This window comes from Trichosurus vulpecula, chromosome 1, assembly GCF_011100635.1.
Source record: "Trichosurus vulpecula isolate mTriVul1 chromosome 1, mTriVul1.pri, whole genome shotgun sequence".
Classification (NCBI taxonomy): domain Eukaryota; kingdom Metazoa; phylum Chordata; class Mammalia; order Diprotodontia; family Phalangeridae; genus Trichosurus; species Trichosurus vulpecula.
In genome coordinates, this window is record NC_050573.1 from 23,647,443 (window position 1) to 23,674,762 (window position 27,320).

At 48.6% G+C, this 27,320-nt stretch overlaps 1 protein-coding gene across 2 annotated transcripts; it reads right to left on the bottom strand.

The window, feature by feature from the left end:
• Positions 1–1,553: 1,553 nt before the first annotated feature.
• Positions 1,554–27,320, bottom strand: CABP1 (calcium binding protein 1). 2 transcript variants are annotated; one of them, XM_036741039.1, is made up of 6 exons: positions 26,727–27,320; positions 5,251–5,281; positions 4,626–4,769; positions 3,961–4,070; positions 3,407–3,554; positions 1,554–1,999 (listed from the first exon to the last, which is right to left on the bottom strand). In XM_036741039.1, exons 1-6 carry the CDS (start codon positions 27,222–27,224, stop codon positions 1,974–1,976), a joined length of 957 nt encoding a protein of 318 aa, XP_036596934.1. In that variant the 5' UTR covers positions 27,225–27,320; the 3' UTR covers positions 1,554–1,973. The 2 variants fall into 2 exon arrangements, with proteins under 2 accessions (XP_036596934.1, XP_036596935.1); XM_036741040.1 differs by lacking the exon at positions 26,727–27,320 and adding an exon at positions 10,021–10,128.

Consider the following 27,320-nt stretch of genomic DNA (forward strand, 5'->3'; position numbering starts at 1 on the left):
AGTCTGACTGAGCAGTGGAAGGATCTTCTTGGGGATTGCAAACAGGTACCACCTATAAGAACCAGATGGCATTGAGGGATGGATTGAGTGGTACATACGATTTGTCATGTAGCTCCACCCCTTCTTACCCAGCTCTAGGCCACCAAAGCAAGGCTGAAAGACTTATCTACTACAGAACGTCCTAGGCCATGTGGACCCAAGGGCAGCCATCTTCCTGTAACACCTTGACAATAGTTAGCTTGTTTAACATATAGGACAATACAATGATCCCTCAGGTCTACTTGGTTCCCTCATCTTTGACTTTCAGAAATTTATTTTGGATGAAAAGTCTTAATTGAGTTACAATTACTTTGTCTCCAGTTAAGAAAACTCCTAATGCCTAGGCAAAGATTGGGCTTATTATTTTTTTAAAACCTTACTTTTCCTTTCTCTCTGTCTCTGGTCTCTGTCTCTTTCCCTCACTGCTGTTTCTCTCCCTTGATGCTGTCTCTCTCCCTCTCTTTGGTGGTCTCTGTCTCTCTGTCTTTGTCTCTGACTCTGTCTCTGTGTCTGTCTCTCTCTGTCTCTGTGTTTGTCTGTGTCTGTCTGTCTCTGTGTCTCTGTCTCTGTCTCTGTGTCTCTCTATCTCTCTTTCTCTCTGTCTCTGTCTCTCTGTCTCTGTTTCTCTCTCTGTCTCTGTCTCTCTGTGAGTCTGTGTGTGTGTGTGTCTCTGTCTCTATCTCTCGCTCTCTCTTTGCCTCTTTTACTCTCTCTCTCTCTCTCTCTCTCTCTCTCTCTCTCTCTCTCCCCTCTCTGTCCCCTTGCTCTCCTCTCTCTCTCTCCCTCCCTCTCTCTCTCTCTCTCTCTCTCTCTCTCTCTCAGCAGAAACTGGATGACCATTTGTCAGGGAGGTTGGAGAAAGGATTCCTATAAAGATTGGGCTTGGATGAGCTGCCCCCCTTCCAACTCTGAGACCTTGGCCTTCTGTGAAGGAGGATCATCACTTTTCCTGGGCTGTGTGGACTCAGGGACTGAGGGCAGAGCTCTTCCAGAGCAGGTTGGGTTCAGCTGCCTCTGGGAGAGCTGAAGCTGGGACCGCCCCCTGGATACCAGCCCAGGATGGCCGGAAGCCAAGGATTTAACCTTGGAATTGGATTATTCAAGCAAAGACCATACTCAGAGTCCACTACCCCCAGAGACATGGCAAACATGAGGATTACCTCAGCCTCTAAGTGGCCCTGAATAGGGGATAAAAAGAGGAGGCAATAGCCCTGTTCTTCAGAGCCTAGAAAGTTCTGAGAGCCAGTGGTGAGATCCCTTCTTAGGCCCCAGTTAGAACAGGGCTTCTGATGGCAACTCAGATGCCTCTGGCTGCTTTTGCTCTTCTACCCAGCCTCAGTGACCATGGCTCCTGAGCAGGCCTACAGCCTCCCCTCCCCAGCTTTGAGCCCCTCTGTCTATGCATCTCAATGGAGAACACCACAGGGATATTGGGCATCCTGCCAGGGCAGATCCAGGGAGGTAGCAGCCCCCACCCACCTACCCCCATACACACCAGGGGCACACACCTCCACTGTCTTGTCTCTGAAATATTTATTGGTAATAGGGCCAAGGGAAGCTAAGGTAGGGTAAAGAGGATGAGGAGAGGATGTGGGAGGCTTAGGCTCAGGGTGAGACATGCCATGTGGGGGATCTGCTGGCAGGATGTCCCTAGCCCAACCACCATTAGCAACGACGGGGTGAGGGGCCGCTGGGGCCCTGCATGGCTTCCGCCTGCCTTGGCACTGCCACCTCATCCATGGGCACTGCCACTTCCAGTTGCAGGAGATTGTGAGTCTTTCACAGTGCAGAAGGGTGGGGGGCTCCGGGATGGGGCACCTCTCGTGAGCTTGGACAGGCTCAGTCTGGACGTCCTGTACATAGGAACGGTGGGGGGAGGTGCTCTTTTCTTTCTCCCTCTGCCATCTTGTCTGCGCTCGCAGGTCCCTGGACCCTCAGCGGGACATCATCCGCACAAATTCTGAGGAGCGAGAACAGAGGGAGAGAAGGATGAGGAGCCCCCAGACTCTCCCACTCAGAGTCTATCGGTGCCCTCACCTCTCCTTACCACTGGGTGAAGCTCTTCCCTCCTAGCCCTGAGTGGTTTAGACTGAGACAAAATGCGAATTTAGAAACATGAGCTTTCAGGGAAATGTTGAGTTACCAACAGTCTGATAGACTTAGATATTTGAGGGCTAATAGAGTATGCTTGAAATCAGGAAGACCCGAGTTCAAATCTAGCCTCAGACAATTACTAGTTTTGTCACTGGGCAAATCACTTAACCACTGTCTGCCTCAGCTTCTTCAACTGTAAAATGGGGATGATATCAGCACCTCCCTCCCAGAGTTGTTGTGAGAACAAAATGAGGTCACGTGTGTAAAGGGCTTTATGATAACACCTGGAACGTGCGCACTGCTTTAAAGTCTGCCAAAACACTTTATAAATACTGTCTTATCTAATCCTCGAAACAATCCTGGGAGGCCATCGCTGTGATTATCCCCATTTCACAGAAGAGGAAGCTGAGGCAAACCAAAGGAAAGTGAGAAGGGAAGGGAATAAGCATTTCAGCATCCTAGGACAGGCACTACATTAAATGCATTAGAAATAAAGAAATATCTCCTTTCATTCTCACTGTGAGGTAGGTGCAATTATGATCCCTATTTTACAGTTGAAGAAACTGAGGCAGACAAAGGTTAAATGACTTGCCCAGGAGACTTGAGGGCTTCACAGAGTATTGGACTTGAAATCAGTAAGACCCGAGTCCAAATCCAGCCTCGGACACATCCTAGCTGTGTGACCCTGGGCGAGTCACTCCACCCTGTTTGCCTCAGTTTCCTCATCTGTGAAATGAGCTAGAGAAGGAAATGGCAAACCCCTCCAGTATCTTTGCCAAGAGAACCTCAAATGGGGGCACAGAGAGTCAGGCACGACTGAACGACAACCCCCAGGCATAGGTGATATGCCACAAGATTCCCTGGCACAAACTACCTCACAGATGGTCTATATTACTTACGTTGGCATTTAATAATGACTCTTTGTCATTGTAAAGTCCAGGAGTAAAGTAACTGTTACACTAAATCTTGACTGTTCCTAATGGCGTGCCCTGCGCATCTCACTTCTGATACATTCTACACTCTAATCACAGGCAAAGGACTTCATTCCCCGTGTCACGTCTGTGAAGTGGGCCTAATGATGTCTGCTGTACCGACCCACACGGCAGCAGTAAGTAAAGAGTTCTACAAACCTTAAAAAGCCTCAAAAACTTGAGTTATTGTTCTAGCACGAGCTCCGCTGATATTCCACCAATGAATGAATGGATGGTGCCCCACGCCCCTCCCTCCCAGTTCCTCAGGGAAGCCCCACCCCCACATTGGAAGAAGTGCCTACCTTCGAAATCTACTCGCCCATCCCCATTAAGATCCACATCCCGGATGATTTCCTCGATGTCTCGGTGACCCACTTGGTGGCCCAGTAGCTTCCTCATGGCCTCCCGGAGCTCGTTGGTGCTGATCTCCCCATCACCATTGGTGTCAAACTGGAGAATTGGGGCGGGGGGAGTGGGAGGAAGAGGTACTCAGGTCAGGAAGACCAGCAGGGCTCCCCTGAAACTCCTTCTCTGTGGGCTTACTACTCTTCCCTTGGAGACAGCTCTTCTCCTTACTTCTCAGTCCTCTCTATGTTATGCTGCCCCTTTCATTCCCTAGGATTTTGGCTACATCTATCCCTGATGGTCTGAGAAAGAGCATCAAGGCTTTTTGCTCATCTATCCTGGGGTTCAATTCCTAGAGATGCCCTCAGTCACCTAGAACGTAAGCTCTTTGGAGTGGGGGTTGCTTTATTTGTTTCTTTTTGCTCTTGTCTCCCAGCACCCAGCACAGTGCCTGGAATGTAGTAAGTGCTTAATAAACACTCTACTGGTTAATTGATTGGGCAACACTCACCTCTCGGAAGGCATCTCGAAGTTCCTTTACCCCAATCATATCTGCTGTTTCTGCCAGGAGTTTTGGCCCCATCAACTCTACAAAGTCATCAAAATCCACATGGCCTCCCACTGGGAAGAAAGGTAAAGGTTGGCATGAAAGACATTCACCCCCCACATAGTTCTGCACCACCCCTGGGAATAGCCAACCCAATACTGCCATACTCACAACAGCATATACCATGCCCAAGAGTTGAGGAACAAGTGAGAGATTGTCTCTAGCTTATGAGGAGATGGATCAAGATAGTCATTTTGACAGAGCTAGATGGATGGATGAATGGATGAATGGTTGGACAGATGCATGAGTGGATACATAGATGGGTGAATGGATGAGTGGATGGTTGGATAAATGTATGGATAGATGGATGGATGGTTGAGTGGATGGGTGGATGGTTGGACAGATGCACAGATGTAGAATGGATGGATGAATGGTTGGATGGATGGATGGATGGATGGATGGATGGATGTCTGGTTCAATAGAGTATTCCTAGATTGATGAAGACAGTCTAGAAGGTAGAAATTGAAAGACACAAATGGGATTAAAGGGAAAGGGAGGATAAAAAGAGAGAAAAATTGGAGGATGAAGAGGAAAAGTGGAGGAAAAGGGGTGTTTGAGAGGAGACTCACAGTTCATATTGATTTGCTGAGAGAGTTCAATCAATTCCATCTCTGTAGGCATGTAGCCCATTGTTCTCATACAGTTGCCCAGATCCCTGCAGTTGATGTATCCGTCTTTGTCTTTGTCAAATTCTTTGAAGGCTTCTCTTAGTTCTAGGAAAGGGAAACCAAGAGGGACATTGCTGGTCACCCTGGCCATAAGTGGCTGGGGAAACAACTTCTGGGAATCAAGAACAGCCCAAGAGCTCAGACCCTCTCCTCCTCACCCAGTTAATTGCCCTGGATTAAGAAAAGTACTCATTGCCGCCATCTTGGAGAATTCTCCCAGCCTTCAATCCCTCCCCTCCAGCCCCTCTGCTGCTAATAGAGTCTGGCCCTGGAGCTGTCTAGTCATTCATAGACATTTGTTCCATATCAAGTATTAAATTTCAAAGGCTTCTGCTCATTCATTCATCCATCCATCCATCCATCCACATTCATTCATTCATTTGACAAATATTGATTAAGCGCCTACTATGTGCAAGGCACTGTGCTCAGGAGTCTGGGGACATCTCTGCCTCTCCCCACCAGTGTCCCCACCCAGGCAATCCGGGAGGACTTGACAGCAGTTTTGCCCCAAGGGGCCAAGTTTTACCTTCAATCTCCTCTGGCCGAAGCTCTCTGTCCTGCAACAAGAGAACACTCCCTGTTAGCACTTGCCAGTGGCCTAGAAGAGCCAACAACAAGGATCCTAGAGTCTCTCAGCTTCCTGGGGCCACAGAGCCCCAGGCCAATGGTAGAGAGCACAAGAGAAGAGAAATTGGAGAAGGGAAATGTCCGAGACCCTCAAACCCTCCCATGTGATCTCCTTCTCTGAATCACTCAAGAGCCGAGGGCACAGTTCCCAGCCCTCCTCTGGAGGGGTGATGCACAAGACCTCCACCACCACTCCCAGCTCTGCCCCAGGTCCTCCTGCCAGGACAGGTAGGAATGGGTGCTGCTGTGACCCTCCTATCCCAGATACTGGGAGGTGGAGCTCCGCAGGTTTGCAGGAAACAGAGAGCATCCAGAAGCAAAGCACCTGCAAGGAAAACAGGATGGGGAGAAGAGTCACAACTCAGAGAGAGGAAAGCAACCCCTCCCCAGAAGAAAGGAGAGAGGTGACACAGGACAAGAGATCTGGAATAAGAAGGAACCTCAGAAGCCAGTAACTCTGATCCCCTCATCTTACAGAGCAGGAAAGTACAGCCCAGAGAACTCCTAGAAGATTATAGTCTTGGGGTTGGGAAGGACATTGGAGGGCATCTAGTCCAATGTCCTCATTTGGCAAATGAGGGAACTGAGGCCCAAAGAGGCTAAGTGATTTGCCCAAGGTCACATAGGTAGTAGTAAGCTGGGATCTGAACCCAAGTCTTCTGAGTCCAAACCCAGATCTCTTTCCACTGAAGCATACTGCCTCCGATGAAGAAGAAAGAGCCCATAATTAAGAGGAAGAAGAGAAAAAAGGAGTGGAAGGGATGCTAAGAGGAAAGAAAGGAGGGGAACAGGAAGTCGAAAGGGTAATGGGATGGCAATGGGAGACGGGGGCTAGAGGAAGGAGGCAGAGTCAAGGACAAGCTTAGGGACTGAAGAAATGCATGGATGACTGGGGGCAGTGCCCGCCATGGCCAGGAAACTTGGAGAGGCCAATCTCTTTTCTCTTGATCTCTTCCCAAAAGATCCCATTTTCCTTCTACACCAGCCCCATCCTCCTACACAATTTGGACCATGAGAGATCCAAAGGCCATGTGTCTCCGGTCCTCAATGCCTTGAAAGGTAGTCTTCTGGACTCCTCCCCACCTCGCCCCACCCAGGGAGTTGTGAAAAATATGGGATGGTGGCAACAGATTCAGTGGAGGAATCCTCACTGCACAAGGCACCAAGAAATTGCAGGGCAGGGATCTGCTAGTATTAGGTAAGTTCCCTTTCACCCACCACTGGGGCAATTGGTACCACCAACTGGGTGGGACCATAGCAGAGAAGGCATCAATGCTCAGGTCTTTGGGGGGTGGGGAGCAGCATTAAAAACTCATACCTTTGGGAGAGAGCCCAGGTTTCCATAAAGTGCAGGTATAAGCATAATGGCGATGGGGTTAAGGGGAGAATGTCTGCTGTGGGGGGCTCCATGGGGGATATTCATGCATGTGTAAAGGGCATTTTATCAGGATGGACACGCTATGAACCATTTACAATCCACAGGGCTATACATACAGATTTTTGGAGAAGCCAACAGGTCTATGAAAAGCTGACCACTCACCCCAGATGGGCCCAGCATAAGGGAGCACAGATGCTCAGCATTGGACTCAGACCTGGAGGTGATCCATAAGAGGAAATACTGAGCCACATCTATAATGGGATTTCTTTCCCTGTAAGCATCATAGACCCCAAACTCCACCAAAGTGGATGAAGACATGAGGTCTACTCTGATGGCACAAACATGCTCACACTTAGTGGGCCAGCTAAAAATATCCAGGCCTATCCAATAATGTTCACTAATGAAAACAATGGACATCTTGGGATTTACATATAGATGAGAGATGATTTCTATGGACCTTCTTTGAGTAATTGAGTCTGGCACCTGTGGAGAGACGTTGCTTCCATCTTTATTCCATCTTGAGTTTCAGAAAGCAAGAGATGTTTCTGAATAGCAATTTTTCCAAGACTCTAAGCTTCAGAGGGAGTATGGATTCACACTGGTAAAGAGAAGTTTCCCTCCTGGAAGCTCTCTAGACCAATGCCACCACCAGTCCAGACCCTTTCCCTGTACTCACATATACATGTGGTCTCCCCCAGAAGAAGAATGTAAGCTCCCTGGGGACAGGATCAGATTTTTCCTTTCCTCATGCCCCTTAATTCCAGTGCCTTCCCTCTGTTAATTAGTTCCAATTTATGCTGTATAGTGCTTATTTATACATAGTGGTTTGCATGTTGTCTCCCCCACCCCCACCCCATTTGATCAAATAAGGATCCAAAAAGATATTTTATCCTTAATCGATTAGCACAGAGCCTGGCACGTAGTAGGTGCTTAATAAATGCTTATTCCTTCTCTTCCTCCCATCAATAGACTGTGAGCTCCTTGAGATCAGGAACTGTCTTTTGTATCCTCAGTGCTTAGCACAGTGCCTGGCACATAGTAGGTGCTTAACAAGTGCATATTGCTTCTTTCCATCTTGTCTTCATCAAAGTCAACTGCAAGTCATGTCATCATTTCCCTGATGTCATGGTCCTCTTTGCAAACAAAGGACAAACACAACAACCATCACCAATGAGAGGATGGGGGAAGAGGTAGGGTGGGAGAACTTGTGTGTATAACATTAGGACACAGTGATTATGCACTCACAGTTCAAATTATTCCTGTAACATCTTCTCAGGGAACCCTGCCCCACATTCCCCTAGCCTCGAGTGCTAGAAGGAGCTACTAAACATAACTGGAGACCCAGGAGGATGGGGTAAAGGAACAAGCACCTACTAGGGGTCAGGCACTGTGCTAGGCACGTCACCCATATTATCTCATTTGGAGAGGAACAGGATGGTACTTGCGACAGTGTCCATGTGTTCCTTCCCTCTCAGGTTTCCCCAGAGCATCTGGGCTAGGCAAGCCGTGCACTTTTCCAACAGCATGCACGGGGCATAAGCTGAACCAGCTGGGCATTGATCCCAGCCCTATGACCTCCCACTGTGCTTTGAAGTTTACAGATGAAATGAATCCCCGGGCTGCTCTTGGAGTGAGACCAGCCACATACACAAATACAGGGTGGAAATCTGTGTGCTCCCATGTTGGGGGGTTGCATGGAAACTGCAAATAATTATAGTAACCCATTTCTCTTTAAAGTTTACAAAAGCACTTTCCTCACATCAGCCCTGTGAGGGAGCTGCTGACAATAACTCACATTTGTATAATGCTTTAAGGTAGTTAGTAAGAGTATTATTAACCCTGTTTTACAGACAGGGAAACCAAGGCTTAGATTTCTCCCTCCACAGAATGTAATTTCTCCCTCCTTTAAAGCTGAGACAGGTTCAATGTCTTTGTGTTCACAGCACGAGGAAGACCCGGGTTCTGACACAAAGTAGCCATGTGACCCTGGGCTAGTTAATTAACTTCTCAGTGTTTTGGGCAGCTGTCAAGATAAGTTGCAGAGAGGGTGTTTACCTGCACTGAGGGAGAGGAAGTATCCCCACCTGGAAGTTCCCCATACCAATCAAATCACAGGTCTTAGTCCACGTCCCTATTCAAATAGGGCAGATTATAAATTCTCTGAAAAGGGGATGGTTTCATTTTTGTCTTAGAATCCCCAGTACTTAACAGTGGAGAGAGGGAATAAGCATTTATTAAGCACCTACTATGTGTCAGGCACTGTGCTAAGGTGATTTAAAAATATTGTCTCATTCGATCCTCACAACAATCCCACCAGATAGGTATTATCCCTATTTTACACTTGAGGAAACTGAGTCAGTTAAGTGACTTGCCCAAGGTCTCACAGTTAGTGTCTGAGGCTGGATGAGTGAGCAGTCTTACTGACTCCAGGCTCAGTGTCACCTAGCAGCCTCAGAATTAGAGTTTAGAGATTAGTGCTGGAATATGGCCAGTGTGGAGCAAATATTTATTGACTGATTGACTGACTTGCCGAAGGTCACCCAGTTAGTCAATATTGGGAAATCATTTCCCATCTACCCAAATAGTCAGTGGAGATTTGTAAGCAGATAGCTTTTCCAGGGAGTTGCAGCACCAGGTGCTTATAGAATATTTGTTGATTGATGGAATGGATGAATGGATGGATTTGTCCAAGGTCACCCTACTAGTCAATATTGTGGTCACCTTCTTTCTACCCCAATAGTCACTGGAGAGATGTAAGCACATAGCTTTGCTGGAGTTAAAGCAGTGGTTGCTTACTGAATATTTGTGGATGGATGAATGGATGGATGGATGGATGGATGGATGGATGGATAAAGAGATGGATGGATAGATGGATGAATGGATGGATGGATGGATGGATGGATGAATGGATGAATAGATGGATGGGTGGATGATTGGACGGTCTTGCCAAAGTTCATCCAGCTAGTAAATGTCAACGAGTTGTTTCTCCTCTATCCAAATCCACACTGGAGATCTCCAGTCAAATGTCTTTGCCAGGGAGTTGTGTCCTAAGCATGGGCCTCCATCACCCACCCAGTAGTCTGTGTCTTTGTGTAGGAGGGAGTAATTCAGGTGTGCCATGAGGATGGAAGGGGTAAGGTGAGTAAGTAACTTTGCCAAATGGATTTGAGCCACAGCTGTGTGTATGGAGCTGGTGTGTATCAGTGAGGTTTAGGGCTCCCCCCTTTATCCTCAGAAGCCTGGGTGATGGCCAGGCCTAGCCTCGCCCCACCACCAGGATAACTTACGTACAGGCTGCCTGTTTTCAGCGAAACCCTTGCGCAGGAAGATACAAGCAGGGCCCAGCAGGTTGTGCATGACCGCACAGTTCTGAGCCAGCATCATAAGTGGCCCAGGGAAGTCGGCAGCCACCAGCCCTTCCTCACTCGTCTGAACGGCTGTATAGCATGTCTTCTCCTCCTGGTGGATCTTCAGCCGGCACCAAGCAAATAACACAAGAGAGGAAATTACCTCCCCGGCTGACAGGAGTCCTTCCCTAGGGATCTCCAAAAGGGAGACAGGCTCTCTCCTCCAGAAGGGCTGGAAGCCCTGCAGACTTGGAAGATGGGCAGGCCCTTTACATCTGAGGGAAAGCAGCCCAGTTCCACTGCCTAGGACTCAGAGGGGCAGCTTTCAAGGGGCCCTCCCTCTAGCCCAAGGGGAGAAGGAAGCCTCCACTCCCTGCCCAAGATAAAACCAGATACCTCTAGAGAAAATTCATACACATACACACACATGTACACATACATACATCTATGTGCATGTACAGACAGAGAGGAGTGATTCTGCTGCAGGCGCTGAGGGGTGAGGGTAATGACCAGACCAATGATTTCATTGATGTGAGGAATTCCCAAGTGAGGAAACACCCTCTATCAATGCAGGTTGCCATCTTCTCTGCCATTTCTCATCTGAGAGCGTTGTCTTGAGCACTGAGATGAGATGGCTTGCCCAGGTCCACATACATATGTATGAAAATCCCCAGATCTTCCTGGCTTCAAGGCTATACATATACACAGGTATGTATCCATGCATACACATGTCCATGGACAGACAGTGGTAACCTTTCAACTGAGGGAATTGGATAAGGACAGGACATGTGGTTTCATTGGTATAAGGAACTCCCAGGTGAGGAAACACCCCTCTATGCAGGTTGACAGCTTCTCATCTTAGAGCTGCTTGGAGACTTGCCCAGTATGGGTCAGGGGCAGAACCTGAATCCAGGTTTTCCTGTCTTCAAGGCCAGTTCTCTGTCCACCAAGCTAGGCTGTCTCTTTTCACTGAGAGCTCGAGTGATATCTTTCCTAGGTTGGGGACCCTATGGTCTCAACAGTACAGTGTCTGAGACTGGGGAGTAACCTCCAAAGTCAACAAACTTTGTCCCCTACTTCCTCAGTCGCTGATCAGCCCCAGTATTCATGCTGAAGCCCGTGATCTGACCTGTAAGGTAGTCCAGCCTCACTTGGCGAGCCCTGCCCATGACCCTCACACAATAGTGGGGCCTAAGAAAGCTGCCACAAATGGACTTGGACTCTACCTGACCTTCTTTCTGGATTTTCTCATTTGCCTACCCCACCCACTCTTGCTGGTTTCCTCCTCACTCAGACCTCTTCAGTCCAGCCCAGCAGGCTAGACCCCAAGGGGCTGCGAGGCTGGAGCTTCCAGCTGGCAACAGAACTCATCCTTGCCGTATATAGCTGTGCTTCAGGGCCTGGGATGACTCCTTTTCTGCTATCGTTCCCATGAAGCTATAAAAAGTCAGAACTGCCCACTGGGCCTTCCCCCTTAGTGCAGCAACATCTAAACACCACGTTCCAGCCGTCCCCAGAATGCCGAGTATCCTCCCAGATGTCAGAAGGGAGAGGCTGGAAACTGACCTCAACACCCCACAATGTGAAATCTTCTTGCTTGGCTTCTGCTGATGGCATTAATCAGGTCAATTCAGGTACTGAGGATGTGTCCTCATCCTGGCACCCCAGAGGTACACTTTCAAAAAGAGCCCACCCTGACCTCCCTGCAGCTAATGCCCTTCAGGGGACTTCTAGTTCTCCGGTGGGATACCAGTATATCCACTAAGAAGGATTTAGTCAAGGGGCAGCTCAGCTCCCACAGCTAGGGAAGGGAATGACTCCTCCCCAATTACTCTTCATCTCAAACTCCATCGCTGTGAGACCAAAAAGGTCCCCAGGCTCAGTTCTCCAAATACTTCCTAAGAATGAGTGATGCTACCTGTTGGGGTGGGGGGAGAATCTTCTTTCTTTTCCTTTGTACCCCCAACCCTCAGCACAGTGTCTGGTAGAGAGCGAGTGCTTAATAAATGCTTCATTTATTATCTCTCTCAGAGGTTCTTGAAAATTATATTTTAAAGGGGTCTGTGAAATTAGGATTTAAAAAATTGTGATAACTATATTTCAATATAACTGATTTCTTTTGTAATCCCAGGCATTTTATTTGATGAATTTAAAAACATTATTCTGAGAAGATATCCATAGGTTTCACCAAGCTGCCAAAAAAAAATTTATGCCCTGAGGAAAGAAATACTTAAGACTCCTAGACAAGCATTCTTTTTCTTTCTTTTTCTCTCTCCTCCTCCCCCCACTCTCTCTTTTCCCCTTCTCTCTGTCTCTTCCTTTCTGAGTCTGTTTCTCTTCCTCTCTCTCTCCCTTCCTCCCTCTCTGTCTCTGTCTCTCTATTTATGTATGTGTGTGTGTATATATATGTGTATATATATATATGTGTATATATACACATCTAAATATATACATACATATATCTCTGTCGGTATGTATATACTTGGGGGAAGGGAGAGAAGAAAGGCATCTTGAGAGAGTGGAAAGAGCACTGTCTCTGGAGGGAGATAACTCAGAGGCAAATCCTACTTCTTGCGAGACTTTGGAAAAGTCACATAACTTCTCTGGCCTCAGTTTCTTCCTCTGTAAAATAAAGATGTTGGATCAGATGGCCTCAGGGGTCCTTTCTAGCTCTGGAGCTCTCTCTCATAATCCTGGGCCCTGACAGTATCAAAAAGAAAGGGATTCTGGTCTGGTTACCTATCAGGTTAGGTAACGGGAGGAAAGGGCAGTACATATAGTGCTCAAAGATTCCATTATATTTGGCAAATGTACTCAGGTCAAAGGGCAAGGCTCGAAGCAGATTTCCCAAGGGAAATCCCAAAAGAATCAGAAGGTGTGTGCTCAAGCACACACACTCACACACACACACACTCCTCCGATTTCCACAACTAAGGTTAGGGAAAGGCAGAAGGGGGTGGTGGAAGGTTGAGGGGCACTCTTTGAAGGCAGGGACTGTTTTTGCCTCTTGGCACAAAGCAGACACCTAATAAATCTGTGTATATCTGACCTTGACCCCAGCTGCAATTTCAGGGGCACCTGGACAAATATCAGCTTAAGCATTAGAAGAGTCTCCCAAAGCTGATTGTGTAGGGATCATCCCCAAGGCTTCTTGGGTTCCAAGATCAGAGATTTAGGGTTGGAAGAGACATAGTGATGGCTGAGACCCAACCCTCTCTTTTTTATAGATAAGGAAACTGTGGAAATAGGGTGGGAAATAACTTTCAGCTGGCTACAATCATATGAGGCTCAGAATGTGAACCGAGGTCTTTTGACTTCAAATCCATTGCTACTTCTCCTATATCGAATTACCTCTCGGTTTAAATTTCCATGAGCCTGGATCAAAAGCGGTCCATCCAAAGTGGAGGGAGGTATCTGGGGGCTCTGCTGGAGAGAGAAGCCCTTGACTCTAAGAAGCTGAAGAAGTCAGGTCCCAGAAGGCTGCGCTCAGCTCACCTTTGACTTATGTATGTCTACTTTCAAGACCTGTTTTGGAGGGGGGGTGAGGGTAGGGGTGATTCCCAAATCAATACAGAAATAAACGAGGCTCTCACAGCAGAGCATGGACAGTTTGACCTACGGAATGAACAGGGGATCCAAATGGCTAACATCCATAGTGATGCTCCTAACTCTAAAAGGGACCCTTAGACATCATCTAATCCAGCCGCCTCTTTACAGATGAAGAAACTGAGGGACAGAGTGATGAGATAATTTGCCCAAAGTAGCAGGGCTGAAATGCAATCTCGGTTCCTCTGATTCTAAACCCAGGGGCTTCTGCAATTCTCTGGCCAAAAATAACCCCTAAGAGAGTCTGGACAGCCCAGCTCCGAGCCCCTCACCCAGGACCACTTCTCCATTCCTGAGAGCTGAGAAGTTTCCCACAGACCAACTCTCTCTGTCTCTGGCAGTAGAGAGGCTTCTATCATAGGCTAGCAATGAGAAAGTATTACTTCTCTGCCTCTCCAGGAAGTGACCTTCTGGCCCAATGCTATGGAATATCACCAACACTCAAATTCTCAACTTTTAACAAGACTAATGCTTTTGGTGCTCAGCCCTGCTCCCCACCCTGCTCCTTGGTGCTCCCTTCTGCGGCAGAGGGAAGGAAGGGCGAATAACCAGGGATTGAGATAGGAGGAAAGCCAAGAGAGGCTCACAGATCTCTAGAGATGGAAGCCACTGTGGAAGGCTGTGGAGTCCAAACCCTTCCTTTTATACAGAGGAGTAAACTGAGGCTTACAAAGAAGTAATTGCCCAAAGTCACTGAGATAGTAAATAGCAGTGCCAAATCTCTGGAATTATCTCCAATTTATCCTGTCTCAATCCTGTTTGTCTGTAGGGCAGAGACTGCCTTTTGCCTCTTTGTATCGCCAGGGCTTAGGACAGTGCCTAGCACACAGTAGGTGCTTATAAATGCTCATTGATTGACCGACAGCAGAGAGATTCAGCTGAGATCAACTTCTTCCAGATGTAGTGTTCTTTCTCTCTTTTGGGGTGCTTTATTTCCCCTCCTCTTCATCTTTAGTAGATGGGAAAACCCTTTTGGGTTTCCCAAGGTTACTTCACACCCTCCTTCCTTCCTATTCTCTTCCTATTGGGTGGTATAGGGCACAAGGCTTGAAGTCAAAAAGACCAGAATTCAAATCCTGCCTCAGATACTTATGAGCTGTGGGACCCTGGGCAAGTCTTCTGTCTGCCTCAGTTTCCTCATCTATAAAATGAGGGGTTGGGCTGGATGGCCTCTAAAATAGCTTCCAACCCCAAATCTATGATCCGATGAGTTTTCTCCTTTCTTCGTGCTATGCTTACTCTTTTTTCCCTTCTCCAAATGGCAGATGGTAGGATGGAAAAAGTCGGGTGGGGAGGGGGAGAGAGAAGTTGGTAGCACGGGAGGACCCCAATAGGTTCTGACTTCCTCATTCAGGTCTCTGGATGAATCTGCCCTGCTGTGTTTGATTTCATTTCAAATCAGTCTGACTGTGAGCCTGGGGGCTATGGGCCGGCTCTTCCATGGGCTGGGACGCAGCTTCGGATTCTGAGCTCTGCTGAGCCGATGACAGGCTGAGGAGAGAGGTGGGGGAGGGAAGGAGAGCTTAAGGAAAACAATCAGTCCTCCGAGGGAGCCAGAGGAAGAGGGAAGATTAAGAGGGGTTTGATATGAGCTGCTTAGCTAAATAAAGAACAAGAGGGACAGAGATACTTGCAAATATAAGCCTGAAAAAAAGAGCCCATCAAACCAATCTTGGTATGACCAAAAAGGGATGAGGACGGAAAATCTAGGGGGAATGGGGGGCATGCCCCTTTAAATGAGCCCAGGAAATGAAAACCCCGGCTCTGTACACAAAATAATTTGGCCACGGCTATTTGCTTTACAGAAGGATTCAGCATATGATTTCTTGTTAGAGTAGACTTCCTCAGCCTAGAACATCTAAACTGAATTAATTTACAGAAACTGACTTGCCCCCTACTTTTAAAGAGCATAACTACAGTGTCTACAGTTGGAAGGGTACTTAGAGACCACCTAGTTCAATCCCTTCTCTTTATAGACAGTGACTTGCCCAAGATCACAAAAGCAGCAAGAAGCAACGACTCACACCAAGGTCCGGGGACTCCAAACCCAAAGCTCCTTTGAGTCCCCCAGACTGTACAGACCTGGCCTGGCCTCAGAAGGACCCGGTTCAGGGCCTGATCACTTGAGAACTCCAGACCTGGCTTGAACCCATGGCTAAGATTGTCAGCCCACATCCAACGGCTTTAGGTGGACACGTTAGTTACATCCAATCTCACTCTTTTGAAGAATGAGAATAGGAGCAAAAAAGGAAAGATCTGAGACCCAAGAAGGAAAAGAAAACCTGTAGACCTTCCATGCTGAGATGACCCACCCAGCTCGTCTCTATGGATCTGGCAGGAAAACTGAGGCCCCTGAAAACAGAGATCTACGGCTGGATCAAGTCCAACCCCGTTATTTCATAGATTAAGAAACTGAGGCAGAGAGGGGAGGTACCTTTGCTCAAAGTGCCAGCATTATTAATAAAAGATTAATTACCCAAGAATTATGTCTCTGGAACTTTTTGAACGTCACAGGTTTGAACCTAGGTTCTCTCCAAACCCAGCACTGCCTCCACTCTACCCGTGTGCCTGAGAGAAGGATTTACACCAAAGAAAACAATTCTCTTATTCAACACAACACCTATGGAGCGATCAGTGTTTCAGAACACAAGCGGGGCCAGGAAAAATATATACAGACCACACGCATGCCAAAGCAGGTTTTGACATCTGCCTGCTAGAACATGCACGGACAAAGATATTAACCAGAAACCCAAACAAGGAGGTGTGTTCAGACCCAAGCAGCCAGCTCCCTCCTATATGTCTACATGCACAGAATCATGAACACAGACATACTCTCTTCTAAGGCTTAAGTTCTGCAGCTGAGCATACCCCAAAGAGACAAAAAGACTTCCAAAGGAAGTTGGGGGGGTGGAGAACAGGGGCTTAGCAAGACTCTGATCCTCCTCCCTCCACATTGCAACTCTCCTTAGTCTCTGACGTGGCCAGCCGTGGTACCCCCTGGGTCTCCTCAACTCCACACCTACCTTTCTGGAGAGGTTTCTCAGTGGAGACTTCACACAGTTGCCCATAATATGCTGAGACTGCCTCCCCAGGGCACTTGTTCACAAGGGACTGGAGGTACCAGAATCCATGAAGGAGATTCTTTGAGGGGGCAGAGGGCCAAGTGGTCACAGCCAGCCCTCCTAGCCTCCTGCTCCAACTTGGCGGAGTCTCTTCCCACTGGGACTCACTTAAATGCTCTCCTGCGCCTGCTCCTTCTCCCTCGCTCCTCTCAAAATCTCTCTCCCTCTCTCTGTCTCCCTCTCTCTCTCTCTCTCTCTCTCTCTCTCTCTCCCAACCTCTCTCCCTTCTCTTTTCTATCTCTATTCCTGTATCTTCTCCTTTCTTTCTCTCTCCCCTCTCCTTGCCTCTTCTCTTTCTCTCTCTCCCTTCTCTTTTCTATCTCTATTCCTGTATCTTCTCTTTTCTTTCTCTCCCCTCCTCGCCTCTTCTCTCTCTCCCTTTTTCTCTCTCCCTCTCTTTGTCTTTCTCTCCCTCTTCCTCTCTTTGTCTCTCTCCTTTCTCTCTTCTATCCCTGTATCTTCTCCTTTCTCCCTCCCCTCCCCCTTTCGCTCTCCCTTTCTTTCTCCCTTTGACTCTCTCTATCCCTCTTCTTCTCTTTGTCTCTCTCCCTGTTGGTTTCCTTTCTCTCTTCTATCCCTGTATCTCCTCCTTTCTCTTCTCTTCTCTTCCTCTCTCCACCCCCACTTTCTCTTCCTTTTTACCTCTCTCCCTCTCTTTGTCTTTCTCCCTCTTCCTCTCTTTATCTCTCTCCTTTTCTCTCTTCTTTCTCTTTTTCTCTCCCCTCTCTCCTTCCCCCCTTCTCTTTCTCCCTCTCCCTTTCCCCCTCTCTCTCCCTGTTCCTGCTCTCTGATTTGTGCGTTTCTGAAGGCTAGATTTTGTTTTGTTTTGTTTTACTTTCTATACTATTTCTTGATGAGATTGAAGGGGAAGAGGGAGGAGCAAGCTGAAAAAAATCACTGAGTGAGAACAGGGAAAGCTGGAGAAGGTGGATGGATAATATACATCAGACTAACACTGCATCCCTTCCCCTCCCCACCCCCACCCCCTCCCACCAATCTGCAGGGAGATTGTCTCTGTGGCAGGGATCTGGAATGGCAGCTGCAGATGGGAATTAGGACAACAGTGCTCCTGGGAGCCTTGGGAATCTGGCTAGTTTAGGTCCCTGCTGCCCCCAAAGCCAACATATCACCCAGTTTCTGAGCTTGTACATGCACACACAACACAAGCATCCATGCACACAGAAGAAAATTAGAAACCCTGCAATGAGCCGTGAGCTCATTAGAAGCTAAAGCTGGTGACTCTTCCTGATAACCTCTTCACAGTAGATCCCAGGTCCTGTGTCTTGAAATCCAGTTTTTTTCTTCCCTCTAATTCACATTCATTTGGTTTGCTTTGGTTCAGACTGTACAGCCAGAAGGTAAAGCCTGGGGTCAAACCATCCCTGTGTCCTGGTGGCCACCAAGGAAAACATAGGGATGTTTCAGGGTATTTGTTGCTGGCAAAGAGGCTGAAGCCAAGTCCACCAATGTCCAAGGATCTTGCTGCACTCCTCCCTGAGAATCCTGAGGAGCTGGCTGCTGGACCCCAATCGGTCTAGCCTTGGTGGAGATGGAAGTATTTGAGTTGGTAAGCTATCTACTCCCAATCCCTTCAGGTTCCTGCTTTAGTTTAAGATTATTTCAAGCAGCTTGGCCTGGGAAGTCAAGGCCCTTTCGCTGGCTCCAAAACACATATTAAATCTTATAGTGTCACAGGGCCAGGCCAAGGTTAGATGAGTAAATCATCTGCCTGCCTCTTCAAGCCTTCCTCAGCAAGAAGGCCTATCCAGCATTTCTGGATCACAGCTCCCATGGTGGGTCATAATGTTTCTAAGTTGTTCTCCAAGGACTTTGTACCTCAAGATGAATAGGATTGGTCGGAATTCCACCTGCTGTCCCAGAGGGCCAGGTAGGGGAGGTGAGCAAACCTCCAATGTTCTTGGCCCCAGAGCCATAAGGACCTGGAGGTTAGCGACCAACTGTCATCAGCTAAGAGGAGGGGCTGTCAGGCAGTAAGTGAGACATCTACAGTGATTCCTCAGAGGCCCTGCTGTCATGGAAGCTGGTCCAGGAAAGAAGATGCCCTCCCCTCCCACTGCCTGTCCAGGAACCACTGGCATCTGAGTGGGAAGTCAGGAGTCAGCCTTAGGGAGGGAGCTCTGTCCCTGTCACAGCACAGACATTAATCAAGAGAGTTAGTTGGCTTTGGTGTTTCAGCCAGCCCCTGAGAGGGGAAGGCACTAGTTTTCCCTAATAGGAAAAGGAGGAGCCTGGCTGAATTAGAGTTCGAAAGGCTCAGAATGAGAAGAAAGCTTCCCTAGTGGTTGAAAGTCCTGGGGATGAGAAGAGAGCAGAGAGGGCAACCCAGATGGGTTCTTTGTACTCTCGCTCCATCACTCCCTCAGACAGAAGAGGGGAGGAAACACCTGTGAGGAGCACCAGGCTGGGGCAAGCTGAAAGTGCCCAAACTGAAGCTTTTGCAGGACTTAGGACCGGCAGGCCCATCATGTCACATATGAGAACACCAACCTCGGTTCATTTTGCTCCATCAAAAGACAATCTAATTGTAAACCCCTCTGCAAAACTTAACAAGCCAGATAGATGTATAATTATACTTATGGAGAGACTTGCCCAAAGTCTCACAGGCAGCAGGGATCAGAGGCAGAATCTGAAACTGGAGCCTCAATCCCAAATCCAGTGCTTTCTCCACTTGAAAAGTCAAACTAGGGTCTGCCAGCATTTATCACAGTGCCTGGCACATAGTAGGCACTTAGTAAATGTTTAGTGATTGATTGCCCATTTGTAAATTCAGAGCTTTATTCAGTCTAAGCTAGTAAAAGGCCTTGAACTCAGTAAATGCTTAATGACTGTTACTGATAAGACATGGCCATTCACAAAGTTAGAGAGAGGGAGTGGGTGGCTGTTGATCCCCAGAGAAGGTCTTGGGTTCATCTCATTATACTTACGTTAATGAATCCAGGGTCTGTCTTATCTCATCATTGAGGTAGGGAGTAAGTGATTCTGAGTTCATAGGAGTTTAGAGATAGAACTGGATCATGTGGCTTCAGAAGCCATCAAGTCTGACCCTCTCATTTTACAGAGGGAGGAGACTGAGGACCAGAGACATCACAGAGCCAGAGCTAGAAGGGACCTCGAAAGTTGGCTAGCTCAACATCTTCATTTTACAAAAGAGGAAACTGAGGCCCAAAGAGATTAAGTGATTTGCCTGAAGTCACAAAGCTAGTGAGAGGTAGAGTCAGGATTTGAATTCAGATCTTCTGTCAATCCAAGCTCTTGAAGGCTTTTCCAGTAGAGCCAACACTGGGATAGATTCTACTTCATTGTGGTCCTGGTGATGACAGACTGTGCCTGTTGGCTAGGGATCAACCTAGGGAAACACTTATGAAAGGTAAATTCAAACAAAAAAATGTTTAAATGGCTCTCTTGCCACACAGTCCCCTAAGGCTTCTGCAAGGGAATGTCAGAAAATGGATTTGGACCCAGTGGATCTGGGTTCAAACTCTGACCCCACCATTTACTAGCAGTATGATTTTGGATATATCACTTAAATTCTCTGGGCAGAGACAGCTTGGCACAGTGGGTGGAAAGCCAGCCTGAGAGTCAGAAAAAGCTGCATTTAAAACCCAGTTTAGACTGATCCTGGCTCTGCGGCACTGGGCAAACCACTTAAGCACTCAGTGCCCCAGGCAATTCTAACAGCATAAATTGCAGAAGAGGTAGTGAGGTCTCCAGTGAAAGAGAGGGTTTCCCCGCATGAAGATTCCTATGACGCTTAAATCACAGATCAGTCTTTTTATTTTTTCTTCAGTCATGTCTGACTGTTCTTGATACTGGAGTGGTTTGCTATTTCCTTCTCCTGTTCATTTTACAGATAAGGAAACTGAGGTAATCAGGGTTAAGTAACTTGCCTAGGGTCACGCAGCTAGTGTCAGACGCCAGATTTGAACTCAGAAAGACGAGTCTTCTTGACTCCAGGCCCAATGCTCTGAGCACTATGGAGCCACTTAGCTGCCATAAAATCACAGGTATGGTTCCCAAAAAGGGGGCTGAGAGTACTGAGAACTGTAATTTTTAGATAGCCTCTGTGTGCTAGAAACAACAAAATGGTATTTTCATTAAATTGTTTTGTTGTTGTTGCTTTAACCCTAAGGTGTGTTTTGTAGAGGGGAAAAGACTCTGCCTGCTCTCAGCAGCTTTTCCATTTCTAAGCTCAGTCCTGGGCCCACAGGGCAGTTCCAGTGTGAATGTGCTGTCCTCCTAAGGGCCCAAGGCTCATCTCATTTAGAATCACCAGAAGCATCCTTGGCCCTCCAGGGCCAGCTACATTGCAGCAGCTCCTGCCCCCTGGAGGCCAGACCTGAGCCAGACACCAGCTCGTTGACCTTGGGGGAAGTATCTCTGTCCTTGGGGAAAAGAGGGACTCATTGCCCATTGACTCCAGGCCAAAATGGCCAATCATGAGCTTTGGAGGATGCCCTGGAGAGAAACCCCTCCAGAGCAGCGAAGCCTCCTCAATAAAGGACTTGAGATAACTTGGGATGAGGGTGAGAAAGAGACCCAGGTGACCTCCTGCTCCCTAGAGCTGAAGCATGCGTATATGTGTGTGTGTATGTGGGGAGGGGGAAAGGTGACCTTAGAAGGCAGGAGGAGACTTAGAGCGCATCACAGAGCTGAAAGGGACCTTCGTCTCGTGTTCTTTCTTATTTTATAGATGAAGAAAAGAGATCACACAGTCGGCTTGTGGCTGAGCTTAAACCGGGGTCTCCTTACCCCAAGTGTACTGCGCTTCCTACTAATGGTACTGACATCATAGAATCCTAGATTTGGAGCCTTAAAAGACCTCGGGACCACCTTGTTTGACTCCCTATTTTTACCAACAGGAGACAGACCGAGAGCTTAAGTAATAACAGCCACCATTTAGACAACACTTTAAGGTTGGCCAAGCAAACTTTACCTAAGTTATCTTACTAGATTCTCGCAAAAACCCTGTGATATATGTGCTCTTATTGTACCCAATTTACAGTTGAAGAAACTGAGACTGAGAAGCTAAGTGATAATAATAATAGTTACCATTTAGATAGCACTTTAAGGTTTGCCAAGCAAGCTTTACATATCTTTTTGTATTCTCACAATAATCTAAGGTGCTCTTAACATGGCTATTTTACAGATGAGGAAACTGAGCCCAAGAGAGGTTAACTGGCTTGCCCCAGATTGCACAGCTAATAAGTATTTGAGGCAGGATTTGAATTCAGTCCTTTCTGACTCCAGATTCAGCATTCTATCCACTATACTAATGTGTATTGAATAAAATGGAACTGAATTTACTTACAGTAGATAAGGGAAAGGGTAGGGCTTTTTAGGGGGTCATCTTTCCTGGCCAGCTGTGGCAATAAGTAGCCATCAGGTTTAAGGAACATTAGAAATGGATAATTGGATCAGAGAGATTAGAAGGATAAACCCACCGCTGATTAGGAAGGAGATTGGCCTTTTCCCCTGATCCGTCTTATCACTATCCCTGCAGCCTGGACATAAGGCCAGCCCCCATTGGGAAAGGTCAGGGGGAAGAAGGCAATAAGTGTTTACTATGTACCAGGCTCTGGGCTAAGTGCTTTACAAACATTATCTCATTGGATCCTCACAGCACCCTGTGAGGTAGGTGCTGTTATTATCCATTGTACAACTTAGTAAACTGAGGGTAAGTTATCCACTTGCCCAGCTAAAGAGGATCCGAGACAGAATTCAAAATCCAGGCTCAGAGCGCTATCCACTGTGCCCCCCAGTTTCCTTTGTCTCATTCCCAAGGAAGGATAGGGGAGATAGTACAGTAGGATCTGAGTAACCCCTTCTACCCATTATGGGTCACTGCTTACAAGGATAATTGAAGTAGATGTGTTTGTTCCTGGGCTGCTGTGAATGTGGCTGCAGTGAGGTGCATATGACATAGAGTAATTAGCCTACTGAATGCCACTGAGGGCAAGTTTTCAGAGTCTTAGATTGAGAGCTGGAAGGGACATCAAATTCAAGCCCTTTTACAGCTAGGAAATGAAAAGTGACGAGGGGTCTTGAGGACAGGACCCTACAGCCCTTGGGTCTGAGTTGAGATTTGAACCTGGGTCTTTCCTGACTCCACTTCCAGCTCTTCACTATACCTTGTCAGTTGTTGTTTCCATTTGAAGGTAGAGATGGAGAAAGAACAATGAGGGAAGAGACAGACCAAGATAAATCAGTGGGGTAGGGAGCTCCCAGGGAGGAGCCTTCTCTGAATCACAGCAAGGGGTTCTGTGATTTTGCATCCTCACATCGTGGCCCTGGGGTCTTAACACAATGATGCACTGATATCATGGTCTTCCTCCAGCCTCCTCCACTTCATGCAATTATCTCTATTAATTAATGCATTTTGATTTATTTTGTTAAACGTTCCCCAATTACATTTTAATCTTGTTCAGGTTCCACTCCTGAGCACTGCGAGCCACATGAAACAGGCAGCCATGTGTCCTGATACCTCTGGCCTAAAGCACTGGAGGGGTAAGTGATTTTGCCCACAGTGACATAACCAGCAACCCAGGTCTTCCTGAGACTCCAAGGTCAGCTCTGTATCCACTACACCACGCTGCATTTCCATTTCACAGATGGGTAAACTCAGACCCATAAATGTAAAGTAATAGCTAGGTGTTGCAGGTATCTCCAGGAAGACCTGAATTCAAATCTAGCCTCAGACACTTACTAGCTATGTAATTCTGAGCAAGCTACTTTCTTTCAGGCTCAGTTTCCTCACCTATAAAATGGATGTAGCAACAGCACCTACCTCCCAGGGCTGCTGTAAGAATAAAATAAAATAATATTTATAAAGCACATTGTAAGCCTGAGTTTTGGCTCTTATTATCATCGTCACTATCGACAATAATAATAAAGCAATATCACATGACTCTTCCATGCCTGTGCCCAGATGGGAAGCCCAGATCTTCTGGACTCGAAGGTCAGTGCTCCTTCTACCATATCAAGTCACCTCTCCAAAGGCACACCCAAATAAGCTGGGCACTAACCCTGGCACGATGTCACTTTCCTGAAGCACCTTCATTGTCAGCCCTTCATTTCAGCCCCTGACTCTGTAATCATAAATAGGGATGGGTTGATGCTAAAAGCCCCCATCAGCAGCCCACCTCGCAACTGGAATCCACAGAGTTGAACTTGATAGCACATTTTCTACTGGCTTTATTCACCATGGCACAATTTCATCTAAACTAGACTTTGCTGGGCCCCTGATCCATCTATGGGGACTGAGAAATTGCCAGGGCAAATAGAGGTTAGGGAAGAATAATTGCTCTCTTTATGACAGGGGTCTGGAGGGTTTGGCACAAACAAACTATTTTTTTTCTATAAAAAGGAATCTTTACATTCTCTGCAGGGTGTAAACCCTAAATTAACTGGACTTTGAAGACAAAGCCCACAGCCCCGTTAGCCAGAGAGGCTCCCAGAGGGAGGTATTAAATATTTGATGGGACGTTCTTGCTTCACTGATTCCAGTGACCCCAGTGGCATTTCAGAAGGGTTGTCAGGGTACTGGGCTGGATTAATCTCTTCATTTACAGGCTAAGAAAGCAGAAAGCAGACCACGAACACACAGCTGAGCTTCTCTGAACAGCCACTGTAGAATTCCATGTCAATAAACACAGCAGGCCTGATAGCAGAGTCAACCATGGTCAGCAGAGAACTGAACAACAAGGGGGTTCTGCGATGCTGCATCCCTGTTTAGCCACAGGCTCACATTCTGGCCCTGAGGTCCTAACATCCTGATGCACTGATATCACAGCCTGTTCCCCCTCCCCTGCCCCCAACACCCTGTACTACCACCATACAAACTTGCCCTACACTGACACATTAATTAACTGCAGCAAGGGTCTCCCTGGAGCCAGCCCATCACCATGTAAGCTTTCATAGCCTGGCCTCAAGATCACCATCACAGAGAGCCATTTGCAGCTATATGCCACAGAGCACTCCCTGCAAGAATATATCAACATACCACTGTGCTACCAAGCCAAGTGATGGGCCACTGCTGCAATCTGGGGAAATGTGTTACTGCATTAATGTCAGACCTCTGCAATAATCAGCTGCTGCATAATAGCATTTGGAGAAGGGTTGTGCAATACCACGGCACAACCCACTGTCCCAATGGTACTCCCATATGTCAGAGAACCTAAGAAGCTGAAACTAACCAATTTGGTTTAGCTTAAATGAAACCATTAGGACAGTCAGGACAAAGCCTACTCTCAGAACACTCTATACAGTTTCTCCAAGCTCCAGTGAATACACTCCCAGGCAGGATGCTGCCGTCAGATGACTGCATTGCAACCTTCCCCTGACTGTAGCAACATCCTATCTCACTACTGCACCAGTGAGAGTTTTGCCTGAATCATACTCAGAGGATTGAAAGAAAGCCCCCCAAAAACATTTAAAAAAGAATGCCCAAGAACTGCTGGGGAGTTTAGTTCTCATTTCTCCCCCATCACCTCATTCCATTCTCTTGTCCCCTACTGCACCCTACTGCTAATGCTGGCAGTCAATTTTCAAAAGATAGACACCTTTCTGCCTAGTACTCCTGATCACAGACAGGACTATGACTGAGATGGCCTCTCAAGGGCCTTTTCAAACTTCATCCATCTGTACCATAGGGTTTGGATTCAGAGTGGCCACAAGCCACTTCAAAACCAGTGACCTAACTGCAGTCCCAATGGGATGCCCAAAATGCCAAGCTGCAGAACTCACCATTTCCTTCTATACTTCCCCATATACAGCCACAAGACAGTTTCCAAGCCCAGGCTTCTAACTTCCCCTTATATTACCCCATAAAAGCTCCCTTCTGCAACAGTCCCCTTCACTAACACGGAGACCATTTATTACCACTTCCCCTCCTAGTCCACATTCCTGGGAACTCGTGCAGACTTTCCCACTTCCTTTCTCTCTCCCTGGCTGCATTTGGCCTGGCTATCCATGCCTTTCAGTACGCATTGCCATCACAGACTCTGTGACGACAAATTCTCCGTCTAAGTTGCTTGTCCTTGACACTTTTCCCTGACCTGCCTCCCACTTAGTTCTCAGGCTGATTCAAACTCTAGGTTCCTTTGGGTCACGATAGCGTGGGCTGGGCGGGCGGACAGACGTACTGGAACCCCTTCCTCCAACAGACCTTGCTCCACCCTGCCCTGAACGGCACCTCACACCCTAGGTCCCACACAGTCCAGCAGCAAAGGTCCCAAGCCCAGCCCCCCTTTCCCGCGTCGACCCCCGTCTCTCGGTTTCTCCGGGCATGCTCCGAGCCCCGAAGTCCCGCTTCCAGGGCTGGCACTCATGCTGAAGGTTTCCAATGCCAATCGAGGGGCATCAGTGCCCTTAAACGAAGTGGACAGGAACGACAACTCCACTGACAGCAAAAGAACCGAGAGCCGGGTTCTTTGTGCTAGCTCAGAGCCGGGCAGTGGACAGCGCAGATGGTGCTGAATCTGTTTGGGAAGGGACGCAGCGGAGGGCAGAGAAAGGGACCGGAGGAACCGCGGGCCAGGGGCGGGAAGTAAGTACAGCGAGCGAACACGATGAGTAAGAGAAGGGGACAGCTGGCCAAAGAGCGGCAGATGTCGAGCCCAGGTCAGGAGAGGTGACGAGGGTGGTCAAGGGGCCAGAGAGTGGCTCTTTGGTGTTTGCTGGTCCCTCGACTCGCCCCTGAAGCCGCAGAGACGGAGCTAGCCCGTTTCCAACGTCTCTGCCCCCCAAGATGCCAACCCTCTCCTCAGCCTGTCCTCCCCCCGAGCCCCAGCTCGGCGAGTTGCTGGCGCCCGGCTGGCCAGGTGACCCTGGGCACAAGGTGGGATAGGGGGGAAAGCACTGCCTGACCCGGGGCTGGGGGCGGAGTGCCGGGCGCGGCCCTTACCTGGCCGAAGGCGGAACTGAGCATAGGGCGCAGCTGGTGGAGGAACGGGTCTGCCTCGGGCACCGCGGCTCCGGCTCGGGCTCCGGCTGCCCTCAGGGACTCCCGGGAGCGCTGCCGGAGGCCAAGCGCCGGGGACAGCCCCCGTTCCTCCCCATCCCGCCCGAGGGGCTGCGGTGGCGGCAGCGGCGGTGACTCCCGGCTGCCCGGGGCCGGGGGGCGCCGCCAGCTCCCCCGAGCCCCGTCCTCCCGTAGCCCCGGCCGGCACAAGGGCCTCCGCGAACTGGGGTCCCCGGGCGGCGGCGGCGGCGGCGTCCCGGGGCAGCCGGGCTGCGGGCGCGGGGGGCGGCGACCGTGGGGCCCCAGCTCCCGGGCCGGGCCCTGGCGGGGCTCCGCGCCCGCCGCCGCCGCCGAGCGCTGGGGAGCCCTGCTGCCCCCGCCCGCCGCCGCCGCCTTCAGCAGCGACGTTTTGGACTCGCTCTTGGCAATGGACGAGCTCATCGCGGCGGTGCCCGCGCTCGCATGGCCCAGCGGGGGCGGGGGTGGCTCGGCGCGGACCCCCCGCAGGCGGAGCCTGGGGCGCCCGGCGGGAGCCGA